This window comes from Magnolia sinica, chromosome 3 (genome assembly GCF_029962835.1).
Source record: "Magnolia sinica isolate HGM2019 chromosome 3, MsV1, whole genome shotgun sequence".
Taxonomy (NCBI): Eukaryota; Viridiplantae; Streptophyta; class Magnoliopsida; order Magnoliales; family Magnoliaceae; genus Magnolia; species Magnolia sinica.
This window is the reverse complement of record NC_080575.1, coordinates 88,694,497-88,722,202: the sequence shown is the minus strand read 5'-3', so window position 1 is coordinate 88,722,202 and position 27,706 is coordinate 88,694,497. Positions and strand designations below refer to the sequence as shown.

The 27,706-nt window shown below is 39.4% G+C and overlaps 1 protein-coding gene across 3 annotated transcripts in view; it reads left to right on the top strand.

The window, feature by feature from the left end:
- LOC131240172 (calreticulin-3-like) overlaps nt 1-21,098 on the top strand; it is a 41,622-nt gene extending 20,524 nt beyond the window's left edge. For 2 of the 3 annotated variants that reach the window (XM_058238256.1, XM_058238255.1), the window contains exons 4-14: nt 3,414-3,672; nt 3,803-3,859; nt 3,942-3,989; nt 4,711-4,797; nt 4,906-4,963; nt 14,907-14,974; nt 16,950-17,045; nt 17,136-17,192; nt 18,754-18,855; nt 20,645-20,671; nt 20,789-21,098. In XM_058238256.1, the coding sequence (XP_058094239.1) occupies nt 3,414-3,672; nt 3,803-3,859; nt 3,942-3,989; nt 4,711-4,797; nt 4,906-4,963; nt 14,907-14,974; nt 16,950-17,045; nt 17,136-17,192; nt 18,754-18,855; nt 20,645-20,671; nt 20,789-20,800 (871 nt within the window). In that variant the 3' untranslated portion in view covers nt 20,801-21,098. Of the gene's footprint in view, nt 1-3,413; nt 3,673-3,802; nt 3,860-3,941; nt 3,990-4,710; nt 4,798-4,905; nt 4,964-14,906; nt 14,975-16,949; nt 17,046-17,135; nt 17,193-18,753; nt 18,856-20,644; nt 20,672-20,788 lie in introns of those variants that run through there. The other variant, XM_058238257.1, reaches the window with a different exon arrangement.
- The last annotated feature ends 6,608 nt before the right edge of the window (nt 21,099-27,706 follow it).

The following is a 27,706-nucleotide window of genomic DNA, read 5'->3' as shown; positions in this document are numbered from 1 at the left end:
ACCATTGATTGCTTATGATTCCCAACAAGCACTTTGATTTGATGATGCTAACCATCATATCTAAGGCTCATAAAAAATGAACGGTTATAACAAAATGGCCCGGGTTCAAAGGGTTAGGATAATCTTCTCAGCTTAATTTTTGCACAATGTCTTGCCCCGATTGGTACGATTGAATGGACTGCTGGATTTACCGCATTTATGCTACTACAAATGTCTTAGGCAGTGACTCTAACAAACTCATGATCTTTGGATATACCAATATGGTTGTATGAGTGGACCATCTGCATCTATGACTCGCTTTACGTGTCACTCAAAAAGCTTTGGAACTTTGCAAGCATCTCATAAAGCTGGGACATTAGCATTTCCTGTAGACGTATGTATGCTTATAGAAGAATGATCACAATGTAAACATTACGTAACTTACCGTTGGTGTTGTCCTATATGGGGCCCATTGTTATGTGTCCATCAGATTCACCTCGTTAGTGTTTTGTGCCTTGCAAAGCTGATTTGTTATTCTTAACCGTTGATTGATGATCTTATCCATAGATCTTGATGACCATGGGTCCTATGTGTGGATGGGTGAGAGGATTCAGTTTTGGGAGGACACTTGGATGGGTGAGAGGTCAATGTGCGGTGTGTTTTCAAGGTCAACAAGATTAGCCCTGAAATTGAACAAAACCCATTGCTTAGTGCTATTTACTTTCAAGTAATGTGGTGGTGTGGTCTACTCCTTGTAGGCGGAATTTATCGTAAGAGGCCCCCCAAGCGGCTTTGTCAAATGAATGGTGGGCAAGAATAATGTGCTTACGGTCGACAATCTTCATAAGAGGAAGATGTTGATCATCAATATTTTCGTGATGTATATGCAAAACGAGGAATTGGTTGATCATCTCTTTATGCATTGCCCTTTTTGCTATTGTGCTTTCTGAGTGGTTCTTGGCGGAGTTTGGCAAGTTGTGAGTGATGTTGGGATCCATTGGGGCATGTTCCTAGCCTGGCCTGGGGGAGGGATCGGGAAGAAGGGGCGGTTGCTTTGGAAGATGTCCTTTTTTTTACAATGATTTGGACTTTATTGGGAGAGAAATAACCGATGCTTCCAAAACCACAGTGGGTCGGTTTCAAAGTTTTTTGGGAGGGCTAAATCAGATGTAAATGAGATCTTGGTATTAGACTCGTTGAATACTTACATGGGATGATCAATTCAAGTCTCTTAACCGGGAGACCCATCATGCCTGGACGATAATCGATTTGTTTATGTACTAGCTTTTACTAATCCCTAGACCTAAGGATGAAAGGAGGGTTCAAGTTCCTGATGTAATGCGCTTTGGCTTGCCTCATAAAAGTCAATTGGCGTGGCTCATATGTGAGTGTTGTTGGGTTCATGCATTAGGATATGGTTGAGGTTTATATGATCCAACAAGGGATCCATTGGTCTCGTAAAGGCACTCATATGACTAAGATTTGGAAGATCGGACCATCCATCAAGTGGTTTTTTATTGGTACCAGACCCCAAAGGTTTCAAATGGTTTTAAAAATGTTTTCCATTGTTGATCTTTTGTTTTAATTGTTAAAATATTTTCATCGTGCTTGATGATAATTCTAACGGTTGAAATGTTGTAGTCCACTTGATTTGCATGGGAATTGGATCAAGGATGGATGGTCATGTTTAGTGGAGGGATAGAGTCCATTTCCTTACATGGTTAGCCGGGATTACAAACATTAGATGTAGTGGGGTATGCCAAAGTCTATTGGGTTGTGGAGCACTTCTCCCTAAAATCCTTACTCCTTATAAATTAGATCTCATCCCAAAGGGAGAGTACAGAGAAAGAGAGAGAGAGCCTTGGACACCCATACACCCTAGGGCGTCACAGCGTAGAGAGAGATAATTGAGATAGAGAAGAGGAGAAATTGCTTCTCTTTCCTCATGCATCCACACGTCCACATGTGTGGGTCTATTGAGTGAGCATCTCTTTTGAGCTGCCCTAGCCCCATTCCAAGGTTTGTGTGTTGGCTTTCCTTCTCATCTCATCTGGGAGAGAACCTTGTACTTTTGTGGTATGACATCGACATTTGAATGGATTTCAACATCGACGATTGAGAGGCAACTTTGAACCTAGAATCTCTGTTTTTTTGTTTCCAATAGAAAACTCGATGATGTTTAAATGGTGATCCTCTTAGTCAACTAATTTGTATTTTCAAAAGCTTTAATTTTTTGTTGTGTTTCCAAAAACTCTAACACACCTTGTCCATAAGGTGTGCACTTCAACTTCATTGAAACTCAGGTGGGCCACACCACAAGGGGTAGTTGCGAGATGATGCCCAACCAATAAACCTTCCCAGTCCCTTTTTTTAGGCCCATTGAGTTGCATATATGCCATCCAATCCATTCATCAGATGCACCCGACTAGTATGCAGGAACATTGAAAATCAGTCCATTCCAAAACTCAGGTGGGCGACACCAAGCGAATTTAAAGGTTCTAGTCACGATTTTATGTTTTCCCGTCGGTGTGGCCCACCCAGGAGTCTGGTTGGCTTGATTTTTGTGCTTCAAGGCGAACTTGAGGCAATGAAATCATCTTGCTTGATGGACTGAAAGGATGTCACACATCATGGTGGGCCCCATACAGGTTGGCACCTCTTTAAGTTATGGTAGCGTCGCCTCTGTGATTACAAAGGGTGGGAGAGACATGCAAGGTCCAACCCATCCACTAGCTTGGGATTGGGCTGATTTTCACATTAGGAGATCCTCATAGTGGGGCAAGCTTTTGGATGAGTTCTATGTCGTACACACATGATAGTATGGACATTTTCCGCGGGCTGGATGGTAAATTTGTACTCTAACCTGTTTGGATGTACTCCACATCGACATTATTTTAGTTTCTTGGTAGAATTATTCTTTTGTGTGCTTGGAGCAGTGCGGAAAATGGAAAACTGTGTTAAGCAAGATTCCATCTTTCTGCTGCTTCTTTTTTTTTTTTTATAGCTCCGAATCTAGCAAGAGAACAGCTGCAATCTGTTCTCCTCTCACTGCCAATTCTGTGGTGCACTTACTATTCATTGCTAAAAGCAGTAGCAGCCAAACACACCCTAAGGTTCTTTTCCTTATATATGAGCCATGTGTTGAACATGTATCCCAACACTTATAAAAGGAAATGGAAAATTATTAGCACCCACCCTAAGGTTCTTTTCCTTGTATATGGGCCGTGCGTTGAACCCATATCCCAACACTAAAAAAAGGAAACGGAGTATTAGCACCCAAACACACCCTAAGGTTCTTTTCCTTATATATGAGCCATGCATTGAACCCGTATCCCAGCACTTATGAAAGGAAATGGAGTATCTCCTTGATTGGTTTCCTTATATTTAGTTCTGATATATTCTGCCTCTCATGATCTGCAATTTCCTTTATGCAGTTTAATGTTCGGTCCGGATATATGCGGAACACAGACAAAGAAGCTCCATGTCATACTTTCCTACCAGGGGCAGAACTATCCTATCAAGAAGGATTTGCAATGCGAAACAGACAAGCTAACACACGTATACACATTTGTTCTTAGGCCTGATGCTAGTTATAGTGTTTTGGTTGACAATCGAGAGAGAGAATCAGGAAGCATGTACACCGATTGGGATATTCTTCCTCCTCGTAAAATCAAAGATATCCATGCGAAAAAGGTTTTGCTTGGATCTAACATCCTGCTGTTCTACCTTTTTTTTTTAATGTTTTATGATTTATGGATTTTCTGCAGTTCGGTGTTTTTATTGTAGCTTGTTTTCCAATGCATGTACCCTTTTCTATTGACAGCCCAAAGACTGGGATGATAGGGAGTATATTGATGACCCTAATGATGTCAAGCCAGAGGTATTCAATTGCACTCACTGTTTGGGTTTCATTCCAACTAAATACTTTCGAATTTTGTCTTACAACTTTTTGGTCACTGCAGGGACATGACTCAATTCCAGCTGAAATTCCTGATCCAAAGGCTAAAGAGGTCTGTTATTGCTACCAAAAGCTTTTTCTAAAAAAAATTGGTCAATAACCTTGGGCAGTCGAATGAATATGATGTTCCAGTAGTTGATCATATGCATATTAGACCTGCACGGGGTTTGGGCGAATGGCAAGTGTCGTGGGTGTGCTCCCCAGAGATGCGAGTTCGATTCCCATCCCTGGGGTTACCCGATGTACGAGGTTTGTGGGTGATTGCATGCATCCGCAGGGAATAGTATAGTCTCGCCTCAAATTGGGGTGGGGACACCCTGATGTCATTAAATAAAAAATAAAAAATAAAATCATAAGCATAATAGGCCCCTGCTTAGTGCTGACTTAAAAATTTCGGACTATTGACAATTACAGTTAAATTTGTGATCCTCTTAAAAAGCCATTATCTAAGAAGCCCGAACTGGTTTCATCTTTTTATTTTTCAATCTGTACATCTCTGTGGTTGAACCAGAGTATAATAGATTGATTTCCTCTCTCTCTCTCTCTCTCTCTCTCTCTCTCTCTCTCTCTCTCTCTCTCTCTCTCAGACACACATTACACAAATAATAAATAGATAAACACACACACACACACACACACACACAAAATGAAGCGCGCACACACAATGTAACACTTTTGGAATCACTGTTCTTGCTATCAAAATGGTATGTTCTATAGAAAAGTCTGTATTCTCTAATGATATGACAAAATAAAGTCTCACTCCTCTTAATCAGCCTGACTCATGGGATGAAGATGAAGACGGAATATGGAAACCGCCAAAGATACCAAATCCAAAGTACAAGGGACCATGGAAGCCCAAGGTTTGATTTCTTGAGCTGTTCCAACTAATTTCAGTAATTTGGAACTTGAGAAGGTGCTGTAGTTTGATAATTTGTTTCTCGTTTTTTAAATATTTTGTGGCATCACAGAGGATCAAGAATCCAAACTATAAGGGTAAATGGAAGATTCCATGGATTGATAACCCAGGTATGTTACACGTTAAGCAAATTTGAGTGTCTAAATAGTGAAGGATTATGTATAAAATGAAATATGCATTGACTCTAAAGAGGATGAGCTTCTCTGAAACTGGAAAACTTTATTAATGTTTTAATAAAACCATTTTGAGGTTGCTCAATCTTAAAGAATTAAGTTCTTCCCAAAATGTAGACCCTTCTCAGTTTGTTTCAGGGGCCATGAGCTGCAATAAAAACCCACTTAAATCTATCTGCTGGATCCAGAAATAGAGCTGAAATAAACAACTAACCTAATAGAAGATCCAATTTCTGGAGAAAGTTTGTGGTCCATCTAACTGCAATTCCATCAGTACCTCGCTTTCATTCCAAGTTCCAACACAGCCCAATATGAAGATCTTCCACCCCAGATAGATTTAAACAATTTTTCGTGTTTCTAAATGTTAGCCTCCTGGAAGGCAACTGGGTGAGCCTTCTGAGATGGGCAAAGCTCCTTAAACTGAGCCCTCTTCTCTGGGTGCCCAAGCCTTAGAATCATGTTCATTTATAGGAGATGCTAAGGCCCTGCCCTTGATGCTCTCAATCTTCCTATTTCTGTTGTCATCAAAATCCTGATGCCCCCCTCCTCCTTTGACATAGTTAATTGAAGAAGATAGGTTTGGCAATCCCGGCATACCTTTTTATTCCCTTTTACTGGGAACCTGCCTTGAGCACTGCTGATTTTTGTGGCTCTCTTCCAAGGACTGCATAATTGCATGGATGTTCTCTTTCTCCCTAGAAGGAGCCCCTACAGCTTTCCTAACCTGAATGAGGATTTTGCAGCCTCAGATCATCATTTCCTCCATTGTGACAGATTCCAAGAATTGACCCAACCCAAATAGGCAGTAGTGGGTATTCCGTATCGATATCGGTTGGCATAACGGTGCCCACTGATACTGATACGGATATGGGGGTGTATTGGCGATACGGGGATGTAACAGCCCGTAACGGTGCAATTTTTTATTTTTTATTTTGCCAAAAAAATATGAAAAAATATGGATTAAATCTGAAATATTCTAAGCATTCCAAATATGCATTCATTTATAAATTGGAACATGTTTATGGTGGTGTAACGGTCCACTCTTTGGTGAGAAGCTGTATCGGACTATCTGATGAATTTATGAACCAGACAACCTGGTATTAGCTATAGATATTTTATATTTAATTATCTAACTATATAATATCAATACGAATTAATTAGAATGAATCTAATACCAAAATATCTCATATTTGTTAGTATTGGTGTATTGCATACCTTGTGACTTGTGTACATTTTATTTCAACATACAATCTAGGGACTTTTATGTCCAATTATATAATTCATATATCTAACAAATTAATATAATTTTTCCCAATAAATCTTAAGAAAAAATTTGAAATTATATTCAAGTAAATAGTGTTGTCGATTTAGAGCTAATTTGGTGGACCATTTGATGCCCCAAATCAACGTTAAATTCATGCAATCTATTGGCACTTATCTCAGTAATGGATTGGTGGATATTTATTGAACAATGATGAATGAAAAATATCAAATAATCCTATTTCAGAAAAACAAGTGTTTGCAAATTAACAGTGAAAATCATTTAAATAATTTAATTTTGGAATTGTGACATGGCAACAATAGTGCCATAATTTAATTTTTTAATTTTGAGTTAATGTATGACTCATGGACAATTTTTATGGCCACGTACATAGGGCCCACCACGATGTATGTATTGTATATCAATGACATCCATCCATTTTATCAAATCATTTTAAGGCATGGTCCAAAAATGAGGTAGATCCATATCTAAGGTGGACCACTAGTGGGTGAGGCCTTGAAATTGGGGTCCCCCTTCATGTATTTGTATATCCGTGTCGTCAATCTATTTTGCCAGCTCACTTTAAAGCATGATCCTAAAAAACAGGCAAATTTAAACCTTAGGTGGACCGTTAGTGAATGACGCCCTGAACATAGGACCCACCTTGAATTCTTGGTGCATTTGTTGTATATCCATGCTGTCCATCCTTTTTGCCAACTCATTTTAGGGCATGGTCGAAAAAATGAGGCAAATCCAAATCTTTGGTGGACCACACAGTAGGGATTGAATTCCCACAATTAAAACTTTTATTATTATTATTATTTTATTTTATTATTTTTAAGCTGCGACTTTTGTTTTCCTTGATCCAGGTCCATGCAACCTTATCAGTAGTTTCGATGGTAAATAAACATTACAGTGGGCCGTAATAAGTTTTTAACAGTGGACATTCAATCCTATTGTGCGGTCCACTTGAGATCTGGATCTGCATCATTGTGGGGACCATGCCTTGAAATGATCAGGAGAAACTGATGGGTAGCATGGATACATAATGCAACAAATAAATCAAGGTGGTCCGCATGCACTAAAACAATGCAAGTGCACAGTGGGCATTCAATCCTATTGTGCGGTCCACTTGAGATCTGGATCTGCTTCATTTTAGGGACCATGCCTTGAAATGATCAGGAAAAACTAATGGATGGCATGGATATATAATACAACACATAAATCAAGGTGGGCCACATGCACTAAAACAATGCATGTGCACAGTGGGCATTCAATCCTACCATGCGGTCCACTGGAGATCTGGATCTGCTTCATTTTAGGGACCATACCTCGAAATGATCAGGAAAAACTGATGGGTGGCATGGGTATATAATACAATACATAAATCAAGGTGGGCTGCATGCATTAAAACAATGCAAGTGCACTAAGCGGTGTGCGCCGCAGACCACTTAAACAAATAAGGTGACAGCCACGCGCCCATTCATTTTTTTTCTAGACCGAGAGAGAGGGAGAGAGAAATGAGAGGGAAAAAGAAAAAAAATGAGAGGGAAAGAAAGGGAAAATGAGAGAGAAGAAGAAAACGAGAGGGAAAGAAAGAGAAAACGAGAGAGAAGGAGAAAACGAGAGCTGCAGTTGCAGCAGGGCCACAGCCGCAGCCCGAGAAGAAGAAGAAGAAGAAGAAGGAGAAAATGAGAGGGGCCGCAGCCCGAGAAGAAGAAGGAGGAGGTAAGAAATGTACTCTTTTTTTTTCTTTTTTTTTTCATTTTTTCTTTAGGCCAATAATGGCCATTACGGTCACAGAATCGGCCGGGGGGGGGGGGTGCTCGTTTCGACCCTGGATGGTGTAATGGTGTCGGCCATTACCGTTATGTATCGGCCGATACGTAACCGATACCAAACACCCTAGAACTGATCACCAACCTCTTGCACATCACTGAACACTTGAAGCTGAGCAATGACTAATATCAGCATAGCCCCACTTAAATCCCTGGCATAGATTTCCTCTTTACTTTATGACCTTAAGTAGGTGCCCTATGGCAGTGCTCGAGCATATTGATAAGCTCAGATAGAATTTTCTTTGGCAAGTCCAAAGGCCAATTTCACTTCTTGAATTGGAAAGAGGCTTGTTGCCCCTACAATGAAGGGGGAGCTAGGATTAGGCGGCTTGATCTTGTTAACTCCGCTCTTTTGGGTAAGTAGTTTGGCATTTTGGTGTTAAAGAGTTTAGTCTGCCGTGAAAAATTGTTACTGCCAAGTATGGCTCTACCTCCATGGGCTGGTGGATTAAAGATTTCTCTTTTTATAGAGCTTCCTTTCTTTGGAAATTTATTACTCGGGTGGTCCCTAGGGTGATAGAAAGGTTCAGCTTTGCCATAGGGGAGGAGTCCGGGGTTAAGTTTTGGGAGGATATTTGTTGCGAGGATTCCTCGCTCTAATTGTCTTTCTTGAAGTTGGCTATCCCCTACCCAGTGGCAAATATTTTTGTCACCAATTGTGTCTCTTCGTTGGACGGCAGGGTGACTAGGCACCCCTTGTCATAGGGATCTTCATGACTTTGAATTCGATGACTTGCTCCATCTTTTGTCTCATTTACTAGGTTTTTTAATCTCGTCATAAGTGAAGGATTCTCTAGTGTGGCGGTTGGGGAAATCTGGGAGGTTCTCAATTCATTCTCTTTAGCTGAAATTATCTCAATCTAAATCTAGGGGTGATTGCCACTGCACAACTTATGGGGCTCGTCTAAAAATTGTTGCGTTCACTTGGTTCGCTAGGTGAAAAAGGATCCTAACAATCGATAACCTTCAAAAAAGAGACATGGTGCTTCCTAATGCTTGCTTTGCTTCAGTACAGAGGAGTTTGTGGATTACCTCTTCGTTCACTGTTCCTTTTCCAGGGTTGTGTGGTCTAGCATCTTTTGATCTTTAAGCATTTCTTGGGTTATGCTTGTTTCAATAGATGCTCTATTTCGATATTGGCATGGCGGCTTGGGTCACTTGAGTATTTGTAGATGGAAGCTTGCCCTTCTAGCCACATTATGGTCGATTTGGCTAGAAAGAAGCAATCGCGTCTTTTGGATCTTTAATAGCTCTTTGAATGGGGTGATGAATTGGGCGTTCTTGTTGTTATTTGAGTGGTTGCCCTGAGATGTTCTAAGCTGGGGTTTTTGGGTTTTGTGTGTGTGTGTGTGTGTGTGTGTGTGTGTGTATTTCCTTTTCCGTGTTGTTGTTTTTCTTTTCCTTTCTTTCTGTTTGTGTAGTTTTTCTTTCTTTGGCCTCTAGCTCTAATAAAGTTGTATCGTCTTTCCAAAAGAAAAATAAAAAATCCTTGCATAGACAGGATGAGGGGAAGACAATTGAGATAGCCATCAACGTCCAAAACTTAGATTGAATCGACTGGAGTGGAAAAGTACTCCATTATCAACCCCATCAAGTGACTTCTTTGTTTGCTTCATGCTTAAATTGGCAACTTCGAGGAACTCCTTGCTTTGACCTGCTATCATGCATTTAAAATTTGAAATTTGATGTGTTTGACATCATTGGGAGACTACAATTTTTTGTAGAATTTGACGGGGGTGCACTAGGCAGTAGCATCACTTTCTGGTGCATTGCAGACGACGGTTTTCTGTGGTCCATCTTCCTCCAATAGGAACAACCTCGCTGGAGAATCCATGGAACCTAAGGAAGATGATGAAACTACGATTGTCAGTTTTCCCAAAATGTTGGGACGATGGTGTGCCGTAACAGCCGTTACGTAAGGGCAATGTTTTAAATATCGACGATATCCCACGATATATCTTGTATCCCACATGTGCGATACGAAACTCACAAGTAGTGCAATACATCTCACATGTTCGAGTCGTTGAGCATTTTAAATTTTCAATCTTTCCCCCCCCCCCCCCCAAGTAAATCATGTTAAATTAGTATCAAATTGTTACAAATACATGGATTAGAAGCTTCAATTTTGAGATTTGGAGGAGATGGGCTGAGTTCTGGAAAGTTGAAAAATCAAAATTTCCTACTTGGTCGCAAATCGTTTACAATCCTTGTGTCCAAACATAAAATCAAACATGTATGTAACCTAATCTAGTTATTCTTCTTTTGCTTTTGAATGTATTGGTTACATTTCCACACGTCTTCTTATATTTATAAATTATATGAATGAACTTTGAATATACTTGTATCAATTCAGTTAGACAACGCATAGATTAGTACCCCATACAAAGAAAACCTATTATGTGCACATATTTTTTGTAATGTTTTGATTTATAAGTGTGTGTTGATGTGTTTTTTTAACAATCACTAAAGTTTAATTGAAAAAATCGACCAATTTCCTCATGTTTCCAACAACAACAATACATTACGCGATACAACCGATATATCCCATGCAATGACCGATACATATCTATATCCCAAAGGTGCGATACATAACGCGATACTGATATTTCGAACACTGCGTAAGGGTAATGGTGGCAACCGTTACATGTGCCGGGGTAGTAATACCAGTAACGACGTTGTGAAAAAATGACCTGTAACCGCTGTTACGGCCTTCGTAACGGCCCATTATGCCCTCCATAAAGGTTGTAACGGCCTCTGTAACGGTCTGTTATGGGGTAGATATAGGTTTTCAGTTTTATTTTTTAAAATAAAAAAGAGACTGTGACGGCTATTATGGGGGCCGTAATAGTCGTTATGGCCCATATCATAAAGGTAACAATGATGTCAGTTACGGCTACCATTATCGTTATGAAATACCTTGGTCAGGACTTCATTAGGAACTTTTACTCGCAAAACCCCCTTCATCTTCCATTCCATCATCAGGAATCTCAGCAATTGAATTAGCCGCAAAGGAGATCAATCTTGATCAGGCCCTTCTTCTACTACCACTTCAACAAAGAGGCATCTATTGTCGATCCAATGCTTCAACTTCTTTCTGCTTCCCATGGGCAAGATATTTGAAACCTTCAATCTATGAATTTCACCTCTTCCATCGATTCCTTGAACTCCTCAACCCTCCCAAAACACCCAACGAGAGCTACAATTGCTTCTGTTGTCCAAACGATGGGGAGGATATTGTAATAATTGAAACCACCTTGATTGATCCTCTCCCCATTCCTCCATCTCCAGTCACCTATGGACATGGCTTAGAGGATGATTCACTATAAGCCTTCCTCCTCCAGCCATTAGATCCACCTCTATGGTGCTTGCAAGTTGGATCCAAACCTTCCAATTACCCAGTCTTCTAGCTTTAGGGTTTCTTCATCCCCACATTTTGCCAATCCAGCTTTCCACATATTGCACTGAGATGTCATTGTGCATGAGCAAACCAACCGTGCTAGATACCAACCGTCTTTTGCCCTCCTTGACGATACTCGGTTCAATTCTACTAACCATAGCACCACCTGCCTTCACAATTCACACCGTCTCCTGCTTAGCAGCACCTGAGATTTACTGCATTGGAAAAGGGTTCTGAATCCAAATTCTGGCAAGAAATCCTAGCCAACAGGGTTGAAGACTCAACACTCCTATGGGAAACAATTTGCTTCTCTGCTTTGGGGTTGTGTCATTATGGAGGAGAAGGAAACCCTCCATGAACTAGCCTTGATACTCGTGCGCTTGAAGAGTGCCTCCGTAGCATGTTCACTGCTTGCTGAACTCGAAGCCTATTATTAGCTCCCCACTCAGCATCATTGTCTTCCTCAGTCGCTCTGATTGCATCCTCTTCTGAAGCCATCTGGACAAATGCATAACCACAACACTTTCCAGAGGCTGTCTCAAGGTAAGATCATCTCCCCCGCCGAACGAATGATCTTGAAGACGTCTTCCAAACTCTATTTGGATGGGTTTCGAGGCAAATTTGGAAACAAATAATGTGTTCCAGACTCTCCGCCGTTGATTGGTGCTTGTGCCAGCCATGCTCTTCCTCCTGACTTCGGTCCGTGGCTCTTCTCCACCAGAAGAATCATCGACAGGAACCAGATCTGCAACCACCAGTTCAACAATATCACTCGCCACTTTAGGAGCCATGTGAGGTGCTGAGATGGAAGCAACTCCAAACGCCATATTGACCTCCAGCTTCGCTTTAACTATACCCTGGAACAAGATGAGTCCAATCTACACTGTTCGAGGTTGTGGTCTACTTATTCCTTCAGAATCTCTCTTTCCTATTTTGCCCTCGACAAGACATCGGAATGGTTGAAAAATCGATTGTAGGCTAACCTACAGCCAGTTGTAGGTGATTCCTCCAAATAAGATCAGGGTGCATATATTCTCAGAGCTACCAACATTAAATGCAACAGTGAATAGTTTATCTTGAAACAAAATGAGATGGGGAAGGTTTTCAATTCCAGTTGATCGGCTCCTGCTTCAGAATCAGAGTTTCATGAGCAGGCTCCTGCTTCGAAACTCCATTAATAGGCCGTACTTGAGAACAAGGTAGTCTTATGAGGGCTACACAACTTATTCTCTTCAATGTATCTACTGTTTTTTTTGGTGAACTCCTGCATTGAGGTTTTCACAATGTTAAAAAGCAATGTTTTAAAACTGGCCCAGACCTATTTCTGTCAGTGGTCCAGTCCAAAACAGTCCAACCATTGGTCCGACTACTCTGATGGGGGACTTCTAGTTAAGAAAGAAAGTGGTAATTATCATATAACCAAATCAGCTGCCACATAGTTAGGGGTGTACATCGAGTTGAACTGAGTCGAGCTGGCCTCAGCTCAACTCGGCTCGGCTCGGTCCTCGAGCCTGACTGGCCAGCTCGGCTCAGTTCGGTCAGCAGCTTGGGCCAGTTCGAGCTGAGTTCGAGCCAAGTTCGCCATTGCAGCATTTTCACAAACACCTGGACTACACCTTCAAAATCTCACTGTATTTGAGACAGCAGCAATGGTTTTATCAAACACCTTCTAAACAACATAACAATCAAGAAAAAAAAGGATGTTGGTTTCATATACATACCTTCCTTGCCACCAGCCACACTCCTTTGAGTCATTTCATCAAACACTTGGTGAGCAACATCAATATCAAAGTAACCGAGTCACCGAACTGGTTCGATCCGAGTTCGATTTGAGCTGGGTTTGATCTGAGTCGAGTCAGGCTGGGGCCAGCTTGAACTCATTTTCGAGCTAAAAAAATCAGCTCGACTCGGCTCGAACTCGGCTTCGAACCGAGTGGAATCGAGCTTTTTCGAGTCGAGTCAAGCGAGCTAACTGAGCTAGCTCAGTTCGTGTACACCTCTACACAGTAGTTAGGATCCTGGTTTCTTGAGCAGGCCATTGGTTTGATTCCTATCTCTGAACAAAATTTATCTTTGTAATTTTTAAAAGAAAGCAGTCAACCAGTTGACCCACCTGATCCAATACCTGGCCCGGATGCTTGGACCAATTGAACCAGGTTGTCCAAACAGTTGCTTTCCCAAAATCAAAATGATGGTCATAACTGTTACACGTTACAGGGTTGAAACAGCTGTAACGGCCCGTAATGGCCGTGTAACAGTTTTTTCAAAAAATAAAAAAGGACATAATGGCCGATATGGGGGCCATAATGGCCGTTACAGCCCGTATCATAACGGTAATAGTGGTGGCTGTTACGGCCACCGTTACTGTTTTGGAACACCTTGGACATGATACATTATTCTTCACAGTTTGTTTTGAACTGTTAAGAAGTACTGTATACTTAGCTTTTTTTCCTGTAGGAAGAAAAAACCAGCTAGCTGCAAGTAGCTCTCTAGTTGGAGTGCCCACACATGAGATGAAATTCTCTCAATTGAATTCACTATATGCTTGCACTGAGGCTTAAAAACTTGATGTGTGTGAGATCCCAATCTTAGTTTACTAGAAACTCAATTGAGTTTTTCAAATTTAAAATTTCTGTTCTGTAGTCTAAAACCCATTGAGTTTGTGAGTATTCTATTCGATTATGCACTGTGTGTTCGCTAAGATCATCTGGTCGGGTATTTTTAAGAAGGCAGAGATCTCTTGGGTTATGCCGGGAATGATCGAGGCAGGGGTCACAGTGAGAGGATGTCTCTCTTGGTAGTTCTTTGGTCAATTTGGCTTGAAGGAAACAATCAGACTTTTAAGAACAAAGGTTAAGGAGCTGTGGGTCTGTTATTAGGTGTGCCCTTTCGAGTATTTCTGATTGGATTTCTCTGAATCCAGTTCAGGTCTGATTCTGAGAGGGTGGTTGAGGTTTCTATGTGGAGATCCTCTGTACCCTTTGGTGCTTTGGTGTGGGTGGGTTGTATGCCTTTCTTTCCTTTTTGTTTCTTTTGGGTTGGCCTGGGTGGTCTGTATAGTTCCTTTTCTTTTCTGTTTTGTTTTCTTATGGCTTTGGCCTTAATAAAGTTCATTTCATTTATAAAAATAAAATAAAATTAAAAAATAGTAAAAAAATTTGTAAGTTTAAATAAATGAGCTTCCCCTTCAAGTCTTTTGTTTTTGACTGAGTTTACTGGATGATTTTTTTTCTTGAGCGATTGATTGTTCTTAAAAACTAATCTGTAAATTTTCGTAATTGTAGATCTTGGATTTCTTTGCAGTGTATTTTGTTTTCTGCCCAAACAGAATAGGGTTACCGGTTTCCGTACTTAGTCTTAACGGGTTGATATGTTTCTTTGCAGAGTTTGAAGATGACCCTGACCTTTACGTGCTGAAGCCACTGAAATATGTAGGCATTGAAGTTTGGCAGGTAAGAAGATGGATTCCTGTATCCCTTTCTGAGGTTTGTAAGCCCCACATGCACCCTCTCACCATATGTGTGCAGAAGTGGCAACCTGGCAAGTGCTTAGGCATCCAAGCGGAACATAAGTTGGCCCCAGTTTGACCATACTAAAAGATCAAGCTGGTCAATTCATCAAGTGGGCCTATCCTATAGAAAAAGAATGGATGGTTTAGAAAGTTTTCCTATGCTCCACTTTCTACATACACGTGCGGTCTACCTGTCAACTGCACTGGCTTGACTTTTCATGAGGTAATCATGGCAGTGGGAACCACCTTTGCTCCTCTCAGATGCTCCATTCAGTTGCTAAGGTAGCACATATTCTGCATATACAGGTGTGTGTAGGACTAGCAGACTTCTCTTTTCTTATAGAGGTTTGTCAGAATAATGCAATGTTCTAAGAACCGAACAGCAACAAACAATGGTGAGGTGACCCTGGTCTAGTTCGACTTGCCTGAATGAAGCAGGTTTCAATTTCTGTTGTAGGAGGTCCGTGCAACAAAAAGCACTCTCTGGGGCCCACCATGATGTCCATGTGACATCCACTCTGTCCCTTGTTTGCACCAGCTCATATTTAGGATATGAGCCCAAAAATAAGGTCGATCCAACATTCAAGTGGGCCACACTACAGGGAAAAGTCAGGATGGGGACGCGTACTGTTGAAACCATAGTGGATTAGGAATACTCACCATGGGGGAAAAAGACAGGAAGTGAAAATGTGAAATAGAAAAGAATCCCAGTAAAAACTAGCTTACCTTAAGATGATTAGCATCCTCCCAATTTCATTTTGGTTTTTCCAGTGTTCAGTTTATGAGAAGTTCTATATAGTAAACTAGGCTGGCTTCAAACACCAAGAGACATGTAAGATTTTTTACTTTCAGTCTCTTTAAGATGGATGAAATGGGCGATTCAGGTCAGAATTGCTCCATTGAACTGATTCTCAGGAAAAAACCAACTGCTAGTCAGTAGGGGTCTCAATAGGCAGGGTTTGAGCTGGGCCAAGCTAGACCCACTGCTTGACACTAAAAGGCCCAAGGCCTGAGCCCAGAAAGAATTGGTTGGGTTCTACCCCCTGCTTTAGAGGAATTATTGCAGAGTCTATTAAAGAGAAGTTAATTTCTTTCCTGGAGCAAGATGGTAGCTTCCATAATTCAGACACCCGAAAATTGATCAAATCCTGTATCTCCTACGGTGAAAATTCCGAACTCATCCCCTTATTAGGTGGGCTGCACATGTGCGAAGAAATGGACATAGAAAACTCAAAACTGAGGTCTACATGTCAGATGCATGTGTTGCCTTACCAATGACTGGAACGACATGTATATATAGAATGGAACATATGTACAACATGAAATTGGCCAGGCGGGGTTGGGCTAAAATGACCTAACCCAAAGCCCAAGCCTAGCATGGGCCTAGCACAACAGGCCCAAGCCTGAGCCTAAAAAGATTTGGTTGGGCTCTGCCCCACCTGAAAATTTATTAAATCCCTATTTCCTACGGGGAAAATTCTTAATCCATCCCTTGATTATCTGGGCTGCACATGCATGAAAAAATAGAAAAGTCAAGACCTAAGTCTACATGTAAGATGTATGTGTTGCCTACCAATGATTGGAATGACACACACACACACACACACGCACACACACACACATAGAAGGAACATATGTGCACATGAAATTGGGCTGGGCCAGGTAGGGTTGGGCTAAAATGACTGAAGCCAAAGCCTGAAATGTAAATTGATTGGCCCATACATAATGGGCTTAATCTCGACCCACTAGTATAGCTAATATAAACCTGGTCCAAAGCTGGACAGGGCAAGCCACCGCTACTGGTTGGGGTTAAGCCCAGTCATGCCAGGTAATCTGATGCAATTTGTTAGATACTGGTGTAGGTGATGTATTTGGCAGTCCATGGAATGGGAAATCTAATAATTGAAGTAATGCAGGTGAAGGCTGGGTCAGTTTTTGACAACATTCTGATTTGTGATGATCCAGAGTATGCAAAACAGGTTGTGGAGGATACATGGGCCAAAAATAAAGAGGTGGGCCTTATGCCTTTGGTCTTTATTGCTTTAAAAATGCTGTGCTGACTTCTAAATTGTGCATTGTCTCTTTCCTAACTGGAATTTCAGGCTGAGAAAGAAGCCTTTGAGGAAGCAGAGAAAGTAAGGCGAGCTAAAGAAGACGAGGTAACAGAATGTCTACTTGTTAGGGTTGTCGATGGGTTGTATCTTGGCAGCTCACTGGGTTTTCTAAGGACCACCCTCGTAGAGTTACAAACATCGGCGATATTACCAATACTATCGCTGTCGCCAAGTCAGCGATACCCAAACTGCTTGCAGTCTAAAAATTTCCAAATATCACTGATGCTTTCAATAATTTTGGTGATATTTGGCGATAATATTGACATCAATTATCGGCCATACCATCAATAATATTCCCGATACCAGGGAAACATCCGTAAATAGGCAAAAACAGAAAATTGGAAGAAAAAAAAAATAGAAACCCAAAAAATCTCTATTTTATTTATTTATTTATTTATTTGGAACTTCCTTTCAATCACTCTTGGTTTTTATTAAATCAAAGTTCATATTTGGAAAGAAATCTTGGCTCAAAGTGAAGACAGAGTCACAGGACAAAACACAAAGATGACGAAAAATCTATAGAAACTTCATTCATTATTATTATTTTCAAATGCTAGCATGGATTGCAGTGGAAATCCATGTCTATGCATGATTCTCATGCATTGACATGAATTTGTGTAATAAAAATAAAAATAAAAATATAAAAATAAAAACAAAAATCATTTGTATGAAAAGTGGGGAAATTGGAGAAATCCTTTTTAATATATATATAGTAAAATATGTATTTTTGCTGTTCAGTAATTATTGAGCATTGGCCAATCTGTTAATTGGCTACAAATTTTATGCTAATTTTTTTGACACACATAGTTAGGCCTCTATAGAATGGAGACTTATTATGCATGGTTGTTTTTAGCAATATTTTGATTCCTACATGTGTAGGCATGCGTCTTTTAACATCTCTTGAAGTTTCACTGAAAAATTCCACCTTTTTCCCAATGTTTCCCTCAAACAGCGATATTTTTCTTAGTATTGGCGATGCCCATACATGTTTCTATATCCCCGGTCATTGATACATGTGATGACACCGATACTTTGAACAGTGGTTGGGCCTGTCTTAGGTCTGTGACTTGATAGACACAAGCCAAATGATTTGGTTTTATGAACCTGCTGAGGGCTGTATTATATTGATGTATGACAAATCCATATCGTAAGAAACATACTTCTCTGCCAAAATCTGGATGCAGTTTTTACGGCAGACTTACAGGAGAATGGTATTTATGTGCTGATAGTTTCATAATATTGGCAACAAGGGGCATTATTTTCGATAAAATAACCTCCTTTTTATTTCTGTAACTTTGGCAATAGAATAAAAGGTGGGCTTAATCCTGGCTTCAGTATATTTTGGGGCAATAGGCTCAGGTCTTTGTAAATTTTGGCAGACTGGGTAATTTGCTTGATCCGTTTATGCCTGAGAGCAGCCATTGACTTATCAGATATTTTTCACTGTTTTCTATAGTACCCTTCTACATATTTGTTCTTCTTCGTATTTGTGTTTGTGTTTCCATTCGTTTTCTCAATGTTTCGAATTCATTGGTTGGGCTCAGGAAGCTCTTGAGTGTCGCCTGAAGAAACTTTTTATTTATATATCGAGCTGCTATTTGTGCAGGAAGCTCGTCAGGCAAGAGAAGAAGGGGAACAAAGGAGAAAGGAGAGGGGCCATGACCGGCGGTACCAAGATAGGGAACGCTACAAGAAGAAATACCAAAGGGTGTGTCTCCTAGTCTCAACTCTCGTTGATTGCTTAGGCTACAGGGGCCCTTGCTAATTTATGGAGCCCCTTCTAAACATATATAGGACCTGTTTGGGTGCCACTAAAATGAGTTCATCTCATTTTAGTTGATCATAATTATGTATCAGAGATCATATTTCTTTTTGGTAATGGTTAAACACATTCTTGATAACCCACGATCATGCTCTCTGATATATAATCATGATCAACTAAGATGAGATTAACTCATTTTTAATTCACACTCAAGCAGGCCCTTAGATTTTAAATTGAGATTTGATCTGGATCCAAACTCTCTCTGTTTGTGTTGAACTATATTTGACTTCGTTGAATCATGAATCACTAGTCTCCGGCAAGACTTCCAGGGTCTAATTTTCAAAACAAGTTTTTGACTGAGTTATTAAAGTTTCTGAATATTGACTTAGGAAAGTTTGACTCTAGTTTTGACTGTCTCAAGCTGACTTGGTTAAGTTTCGATTCTACTCATCCAGTTACATGTAACATAACCATCATGGGCCGTGGCACCACTAGTGGAAATTTTCTTTTGGTACAACATGATGTGACATGATAAGTGGGATCCACTTGTTACGAATTATGATCGCTCCTAAATGTTCACATTTGGGCCACATGCATTTTCACTGTTGCAGCTTGATTTGTGGTGACAAGATTGATAAAATCACATTAGTGCTACTGTTTTTGGCAATGGCCCATCGAAGAGGTGGCCCATTGGTTGGACTTTTTGGACCGATAGGCAAATGGCCAATTACACTGCAGAGGCTATACACCAACTCAGTGTATACTGCATCCACAAGATTCTTCCTCAAATGCACAGTGCCCAAAAACTATATCACCTGGAAGCGTTCGGCAGTATAGAAAAGTATGTAGGGTGCATTTGGATGCTCAGTTAAACTGAATTTCAACAACTCAAGCAAATTGTGTTTGATTGTAATTCAAACCAGAACCTGTTTTGGCAGAATTGATGGTTATCCTTTTTGCTATGCATTTGTGCATTATGGAAATTAGAAACTCCATGTGTGGGCTACTTTTCCTTCTTCAACTTTCCAACCCCAAATTGATATCAGCATCTATGGGTGGTATTGACTCAGCGTAGAATTTATTTATTTATTTATTTATTTTTTTCTTTTTTGGTTGAAAGGTAACTATTTTATTGAGAAGCCACTTGTGACGGAAAAGAATCCATGCATATGTGATTTCCAACTTTCTTGCTGCCCCAAATGTAGTGGAATGAATAATCGTCTGTTCCACCAAAATATTCCTCTATTGTGGCTTGGCCACATCCAAACAGAGCGAAGGGAAATGACCAAAATGGAGGCGGGATCAGTTTAATTAAAATGACAATCGAACTGTAATTTAATTCCTCATGTTTCAAGTTGTCATGTATTCCTTTTGTCATGGATGTCGTTGGACGAGCCCCATTTTGGTCATATCTACTTTATTGATTTAATTATTGCAATTTAATTCATTTGAGCATTTAAATGCAGCATTGGCCAGGCTATTGGCGTTTTGCCAATTGTATGGTCTGTATTTTCAGGAATTACATCAGATGCTTTTGGCAGTTTCTGCTTTTGTTATCTCAAAGGACAGGACGGGAACTTGCCAATGTGGTTTCTTTTCCCCAAGCCCGCCAAAAATTCCTTGTATTGGTTTTGCTTGGAAAATTTTAAAAAAAAAAAGCAGAATGAAATGCTTTCATGATTGATTGTTCGGCACATTGAAATGCTTTGCTAACTCAAAAGGCTTGTTTTTGCAGCACGATCGCTACCTTGACGATTACCATGTAAGCCCATCAAACTTACTCTTACTAATTAAAATTGAGTATTAACATACTCCTTCAGAGTAGTTTCTTGGTTTATATAATAAACTGTTTTCCACCTTTCATTTTTGGGTCTTTCAGGATGAACTCTGAGGAGCTGTGCAGCTACAGTAGTTGTATTCTGTTTTGTTTGATTTGCAGAATTTTCTAGCTCCAATGAATAATCAGCATTTTGCTCTGATGAAATAGAACTCTGCCACTATTAGACTGTTCCATGATGTTGTTGTATCCTATCATAGTCAGAGGACTCGAATGAATGAGCTGCCACATAATAGACCTTTAAGACCCATTCCATGCCTGTCTGGATTTGACTCACCTAACCCATAACAATGTTGAGTAAGCCTCGTGTTGGGGATTAGTGATGGAGAAGTCCCTTTTCTTGACATTTTCATTACTTTTTTCCAAAATCCATTGTGAATTGATTTTGGCACCCACCCAGATACATGGTTCAAAAACTCAAATTTTGACTCAGCTTGATGTTCAACTGGGTCAGGTTGAGTTGAAAGCTTGGACGACTTGACTCGAAATCTAATAATCAATGTTATGATTTTTACAAGTTTTCATGTATTTATCTAAGATAAAATAAAAATTGGATTGTAAGTTGCTTAAGATAAGCTACTCATGCCACAAGTAGCTTATCTTAGTTTTTACTTATTAAGAAGATAAGTGTGTTGCGTAAACAACATACTTATCAGCTTTTCCTCTCCTTCGTCTCTGATTATGCTTCTCTTCAGCAACTTATGAAAAGTAGAAAAGCTTTTAAAAAATTTAACTGAAGTGATTAAGTAATTTTAAGTAAAAAATTTACTTATAACTAATCATAAACCTAACTTATCTGAAATAAGTCACTTATCTACTGCTGTGAGTAGAAAAAAGTAACTTATTTGGTGGTATCCAAACACGCCCCTAGTTTCAGGTCTATAGCCTGATGGATAAAACAGGCTTTGCTCCCAACTCTAGGTAAGACGATGGTACAACTTACTATCTTATTGTTGAAAGTGGAGATGTATATACTGTACATCCATGCCGTTGATCAGTTTTGACAGCTCATTTTTTAGGGCACGAGCCCAAACATTAAAAAGGTCCAACTCTGAGGTGGACTACACAGGAAACAGTGCTGATTGAACACCTGCCATTAAAACTTCCTAGGGCCCAAATTAATGCCCAATCGTAATGTTAATTTGCCATCCAACCTGTTGATAAGGTCACACAGATCTGGATGAAGGGAAAAACAAATATCAGCTTCATCCAAAACTTTTGTGGCCCACAAGAAGTTTTTAATGGTCAATCACTGATATTTCATGTAGTGTGGTCCACCTGCGATTTGGGTCTGCTTCATTTTTGGTTTCATATCGTAAAATGACTGGCAAAATGGATGGATGGCATGGATATATAATACATTAAGGTGGGCCCTATGTTAAGGGCCTGTTTGGGCAAAGGTATTCAGCCTTATTAGATGAGATTGTATTACCAATCCCACTTTGAAATTCGGGATGAAATGTTTAGAAGGGGTGTGAAATGATCAAAATTAGTTTTATAGGCTTTGGAAAATGAGCCTTGTATTTGAAAGGCGTGGGGGAATGCCTCTCAAAACTGAAGGCTGCTTTCCAAATTCATCTGAAATTCAAAACATACCAAGTCCATTCGGCTCTGCACGTACGAATCCGTGTGGGATCCACATCAGCAAGTTTTATGGGTCCCACCATGATGTATGGGATATATCCAGACCATCCATCCATTTTTCGAGGTCATTTTAGGGCATGGGCCTAAAAATCAGGTAGTTCCAAAGCTGAAATGAACCACACCGTAGAAAGCAATGGGGATTGAACGCATACCATTAAAACTTCCTGGGGACCACAGAAGTTTTGGATCAATCTGATATTAATGTTTCCCCTTCATCCAGTTATGTGTGACCTCATGAATAGGTTGGATGGCAAATAAACATCACGGTAGAACCTATGAAGGTTTCAATGGTGAGTGTCACTGTTCACACTGGTGTGGTCCACTTAATCTCTGGATCTTCCTCATTTTTGGCCCTTGCCATAAAACGATCTCACAAAAAGGATGGGCGGTGCAGAGGAAGGTCAGGTCGATAGGTTGTGATATTTCCAAACATGTTTACATCGATGCTGGATTTGGCTGCATTCACATTTAATCCAAACGCAATTTGATAGTAAATCCTAGCTTTTACTCCCTCTCTTTTTTTCTTTTTTCTTTTTTTCTTTCCAAACATGTTATTAGAAAATACAGGATAAACCCAATCCGCATACAATACCATATTCTTGCATTTATTCCAACTTTTACAATTCCATCCACCTTAATCCCACCTGATACGGTTGCCCAAACGTGTGGGGCGGTGGGATTAGAAGGGATTAGGTGGGATGGGATTCAAAAAACATAACTATTACCCGAGGCAGGGATTGTCCCCTTGTGGCCATAGGATAAGATTAATTCCATGCTTTGTTGATAATATGGTGGTACATTGAATGGATATACCCACCATCATTTGAAATTACCGAGAATAACACACGTGTTATATCTAAACTGTTCATTTGTTTTGTAACATTGTAAGTGCCCTATTTTATAGCCCTTTGTGTTGTCAAATTTGTGGTGCCAAAGACACTGTTATGAAGCTTGCATCTGTGAAGAACAATGCTCTACCCAAGATCAACTTAGGTTGACAAGCACTGTTCACAAGTCCATAATCTCAAGAAGCTTTTAAGTTCTACCTCAAGATCTCAAGAAGCTTTCAAGTTTGAGCTCCAGTAAGACTTCAAGCTTCACTACTTTCAAAGGTCACTTGTCTCCTATGTTCAATGTCCTTACTTCACTCCTGAAGTATGACTGACCTTAGGTTAACCTTTAGAGTAGGTCATTCTGGATACATAATTCATATGTTTTCTATAAGTGAGTTCGGTCTGTTCTAAGACTAGTCCTGGACTTTGTTCGACTAGTGCTAGCACTGCTTCAACCTGTCTAAACATTTTCTGGATCAGTCGTAAGTTTGTTACAAAAATCGAAAATTTTATGTTAGGCTTCGACTAGTCCTGGGGACTGTTCGACCAGCCGTAGGTACAGTGTCGACTGCATCTTCAACCTGTCGTAGAGCTATGACTCAATATACAGCGTTGAAATTCGACTAGCTTCGACTAGTCGTGTGAAACCTACGACCAGTCGTAGGAGACCCATGACCAGTCGTAGACCACTTACGACCAGTCGTAAAACTATCAAATCTTATCGCGCTCGAATTTTTCAAATATCTGTTGGTTTTATGACCAGTCGTAGAGGTCCTTAGACCAGTCGAAGGCGTGATTTGCTCACCTATAAATAGAGCATGAATCTCAGAATTATCAAAAAAAGTTAATTTAATTAGGTCTTCTGAGAGATAAGTCAGTGTTCCATTTAAGCTAAGTGTGCATATTTAATATTCTCTTTCTTTAGCTTTGTTAATTTATTTTGTTTTTTGTATTCCAATCTAATCTGAAAAGAGGAATTGTTGTTTTCCTTTTTCTGGAATCAAAATCATTAGAGTTAGCCCTTTTATTTTAATTTAAAATCTATTAGAATCTAGAACCATTATAAAGTGAGTATTGGACATTGAACTTTAACATTCAAATCTCTACTCCGACTTGGTTCTTCTGGGCTGCTACAACAAAGGAGAAAATCAGGTATTTTACAATTTGTGTAATTTACATTGTTTGGTTTTGTTTGAGGTTAAGCCAGAAAAATCTCAAAGTTGTTGGTTATCTGAGGAGAGCCAGAAAACTCAGAAGTGAGGGTTTTTGAATTGTGTAAGCCCTTTGAAAAAGATACAATTGTGAAGGTTTTGAGTAAACCTATGAAAACCTATTTGATAGTGAACGTTAATATCCCCTGTGTGAGGATACTAGGAGTGGAGTAGCATTCTGTGTGGCTGTTGTTTAACAGTTGGTGAACACACAGACAAACCACTATAATTCTTTGTATTGTGGATGTGTGATTTATATTTCCTATCTTTTATCATTCAGAATTGCGGAATGTACGTGTGAATGTGAATGTTGTAATCATTTCATTTCAAGCACAGTGGAGAATGTTGTAATAATTTAGATTTACATTTCAGCATTATATTTTTGCTATCTCTTTATTACGTTGAGCTTCTGTTTCTCTATTTGTTCTAGAAATAAGGTTGTCCTACCATAAACTTTGATTTTTGGTGTAAGGTTGTCCTTAGAACAATTTTTGTTTCAATTTCTCTATTTTAGGTTGCTTTTCATTCCTATCTATTCTTTGTTTCATATTCCGCAGTATTAAGTTTTAAATTTGGCATAGTCTTATTCACCCCCCCTCTAGGACATATAGCTTGGCCATTTCAAGTGGTATCAGAGCCTAATAGCTCGCTCTTATTGCTTTTTATTTGGATTTAATTCCTGAGCTAACGATCTAAGCTATATATAAGATGTCAAATTTTGATAGCCTATCAGTCACTAGGCCTCCACCCTTTGATGGCTCCAACTATGCCTATTGGAAAGCCAGGATGAGGATCTTCCTTAAATCCATGGATGAAAGTGTGTGGCTATCCACAGTGAATGAATGGACCCCTCCTACCACTGAAGTAATCGGGATTGATGGTCCAAAATCTATGAAAATTACACCGTATTTCTCTTGGACCACACTTCAGAAAACTGAGAGTAGTGCAAATGCTAAAGCACTAAATGCAATTACTTGTGCACTGCTAAAGCACTAAATGCAATTACTTGTGCACTATCACCGGATGAATTCAAAAGAATTATATCCTGTAATTCTGCAAAACATGCTTGAGATGTATTGGAAATGACACACGAAGGTACTTCAATTGTCAAGAAATCTAAGATACAAATCCTTACAACTAAATTTGAGGAAATACGTATGGAAGAAAATGAAATATTCATGGACTTCTATACCAGATTAAATGACATTGTAAACTCTATGTGGGATTTGGGCGATAAAATTCCTGAAAGCAAGATATGTGCTAAAATATTCCGCTCACTTCCTGAACGGTTCAATTCTAAAGTAACCGCAATCCAAGAACTTCGTGATACGGACAATATGAAGGTTGAGGAATTAGTTGGCTCATTACAAACTTATGAGTTAACATTTAAAGCTCCAAAAGGTAAATCTATTGCTTTAAAAACTTCTGAAAATGATTTAAACTCAGATTTAAAAAACTCTGAGGATGATATGGCTCTTTTGGCAAAGAGATTTTATAAAAATTTTAAAAGTAAAAAGAGGGTTGATTTTCAAAAAGCATTTGATAAAAAGAAACCTAAATCTAAAATTAGAAAATCTTTAAAAGACAGTCAATGTTACAACTGCCATGAGTATGGGCATCTGGCTAACAAATGTCCTAATAAGGGCAAGCGAAAAAAGAAAAGTATGATAGCTACTTGGGATGAGTCCTCTGATTCTGAAATCTCTTCTGAATCAGAAGATTCTGAAACTGAGTCAGGGTTTGATGTTAAGGTCTTATGACTCTAGCCAAATTCACTTTTTCAGATAATGATGACTCGACTAATGAAGAAAATCTGAATAGTGAATATGAAAATGAAGATGATCTTCAAGATGCTTACAATGCCCTATACAAGGAAAGTTGTAAAATTGCTGTGAAATTAAAACTTCAAAAAGAGAAATTTTCTAAACTCAAAGAAATTTATGAATCTCTTGTTTTAGAAAAGTCTCATATTTCAGACTGTTTTGAAAAGACAAAATGCGATTTAGATTTTAAAACCTCCCAGGTTGAAAATCTTAAATCTGAAAACGAACAACTAAAATATGAAGTCTCTTCTCTCTTGAGTTAAAAGGAAACCTGGAAATATGCCCAAGGTGATCCTAAATTTGAAAAACTCTTATCTGGATCAAGAAAATGTGGCGATCGATCCAGTCTGAGCTATGACAAGAGTGTTCCTCCTAAACCGAAAAATACTTCTCCCACGTTTGTAAAGGGAGAGATCTTAAACTTAAAAGGGAAAGATCAAATATTTTTAAAAAACTTTAAATCTTTTCAAAAACCTAAAAGACATATCAACTATAAAAAGCAAAACCAAAGTCCTTTGGCAGAAAAAATAGTTGATCTACTTAAGGAGCTTCTAAAGTCTAACTCACTAGGTCATACTTATAACTCTTACAATCGAAAGAAGACCTACCATCCTCTTAAACCCAAAATGGTTATGAAATGGGTTCCAAAGGTCACTTGCTTGGTTGCCCACACCGCTTTCAAAGCAACAAGCCATTCTAAGTGGTGCCTAGATAGTGGATGCTCCAGGCATATGACAGGCGACAATGCTTTATTCACCGATCTCAAAGACATGACTGACGGTTCAGTCACATTTGGAGATGGCAGCAATTGCAAGATTATGGGCCAAGGTACGGTTTAACTTTATAATCTTCCTTTGATTAAAAATGTATTGTATGTTGAAGGACTGAAACATAATCTTTTAAGCATATCTCAGATTTGTGATAATAACCATAGTGTACGGTTTTCTAATCAAAGTTATGAGATTCTAAACAACAAGGGTTTAGTAATACTAACTGGACGTAGAACGTCTGAAAACTGCTATATTGTTAGTGAATTCAGCTCATCTAATCAATCATGTTACATTGTCCAAATAGACGAGATTGATTTGTGGCACAAACGTCTTGGACATGTACACTACCGAAATCTATATAGATTGAGTAAATGAGAACTTATAAGAGGTCTACCCAAATTACAAAAAATAGATAAAATATGTGGTGAATGCTAGATTGGCAAACAAACAAGGAACTCATACAAAAAGGTGAATTCCAATATCACATTAAGACCACTCGAGCTTCTCCATATGGATCTAGTAGGACCTACCAGGACGGAGAGTCGAGGTAGCAAAAGATATATCTTGGTAATAGTAGATGAATTTACGAGATATACATGGGTTGTCTTCTTAAGAGACAAATCAGAAACCCTTGAAGAAGTAAAAAATGTTCTCAAAAGGATTCAAACTGAAAAAGGTT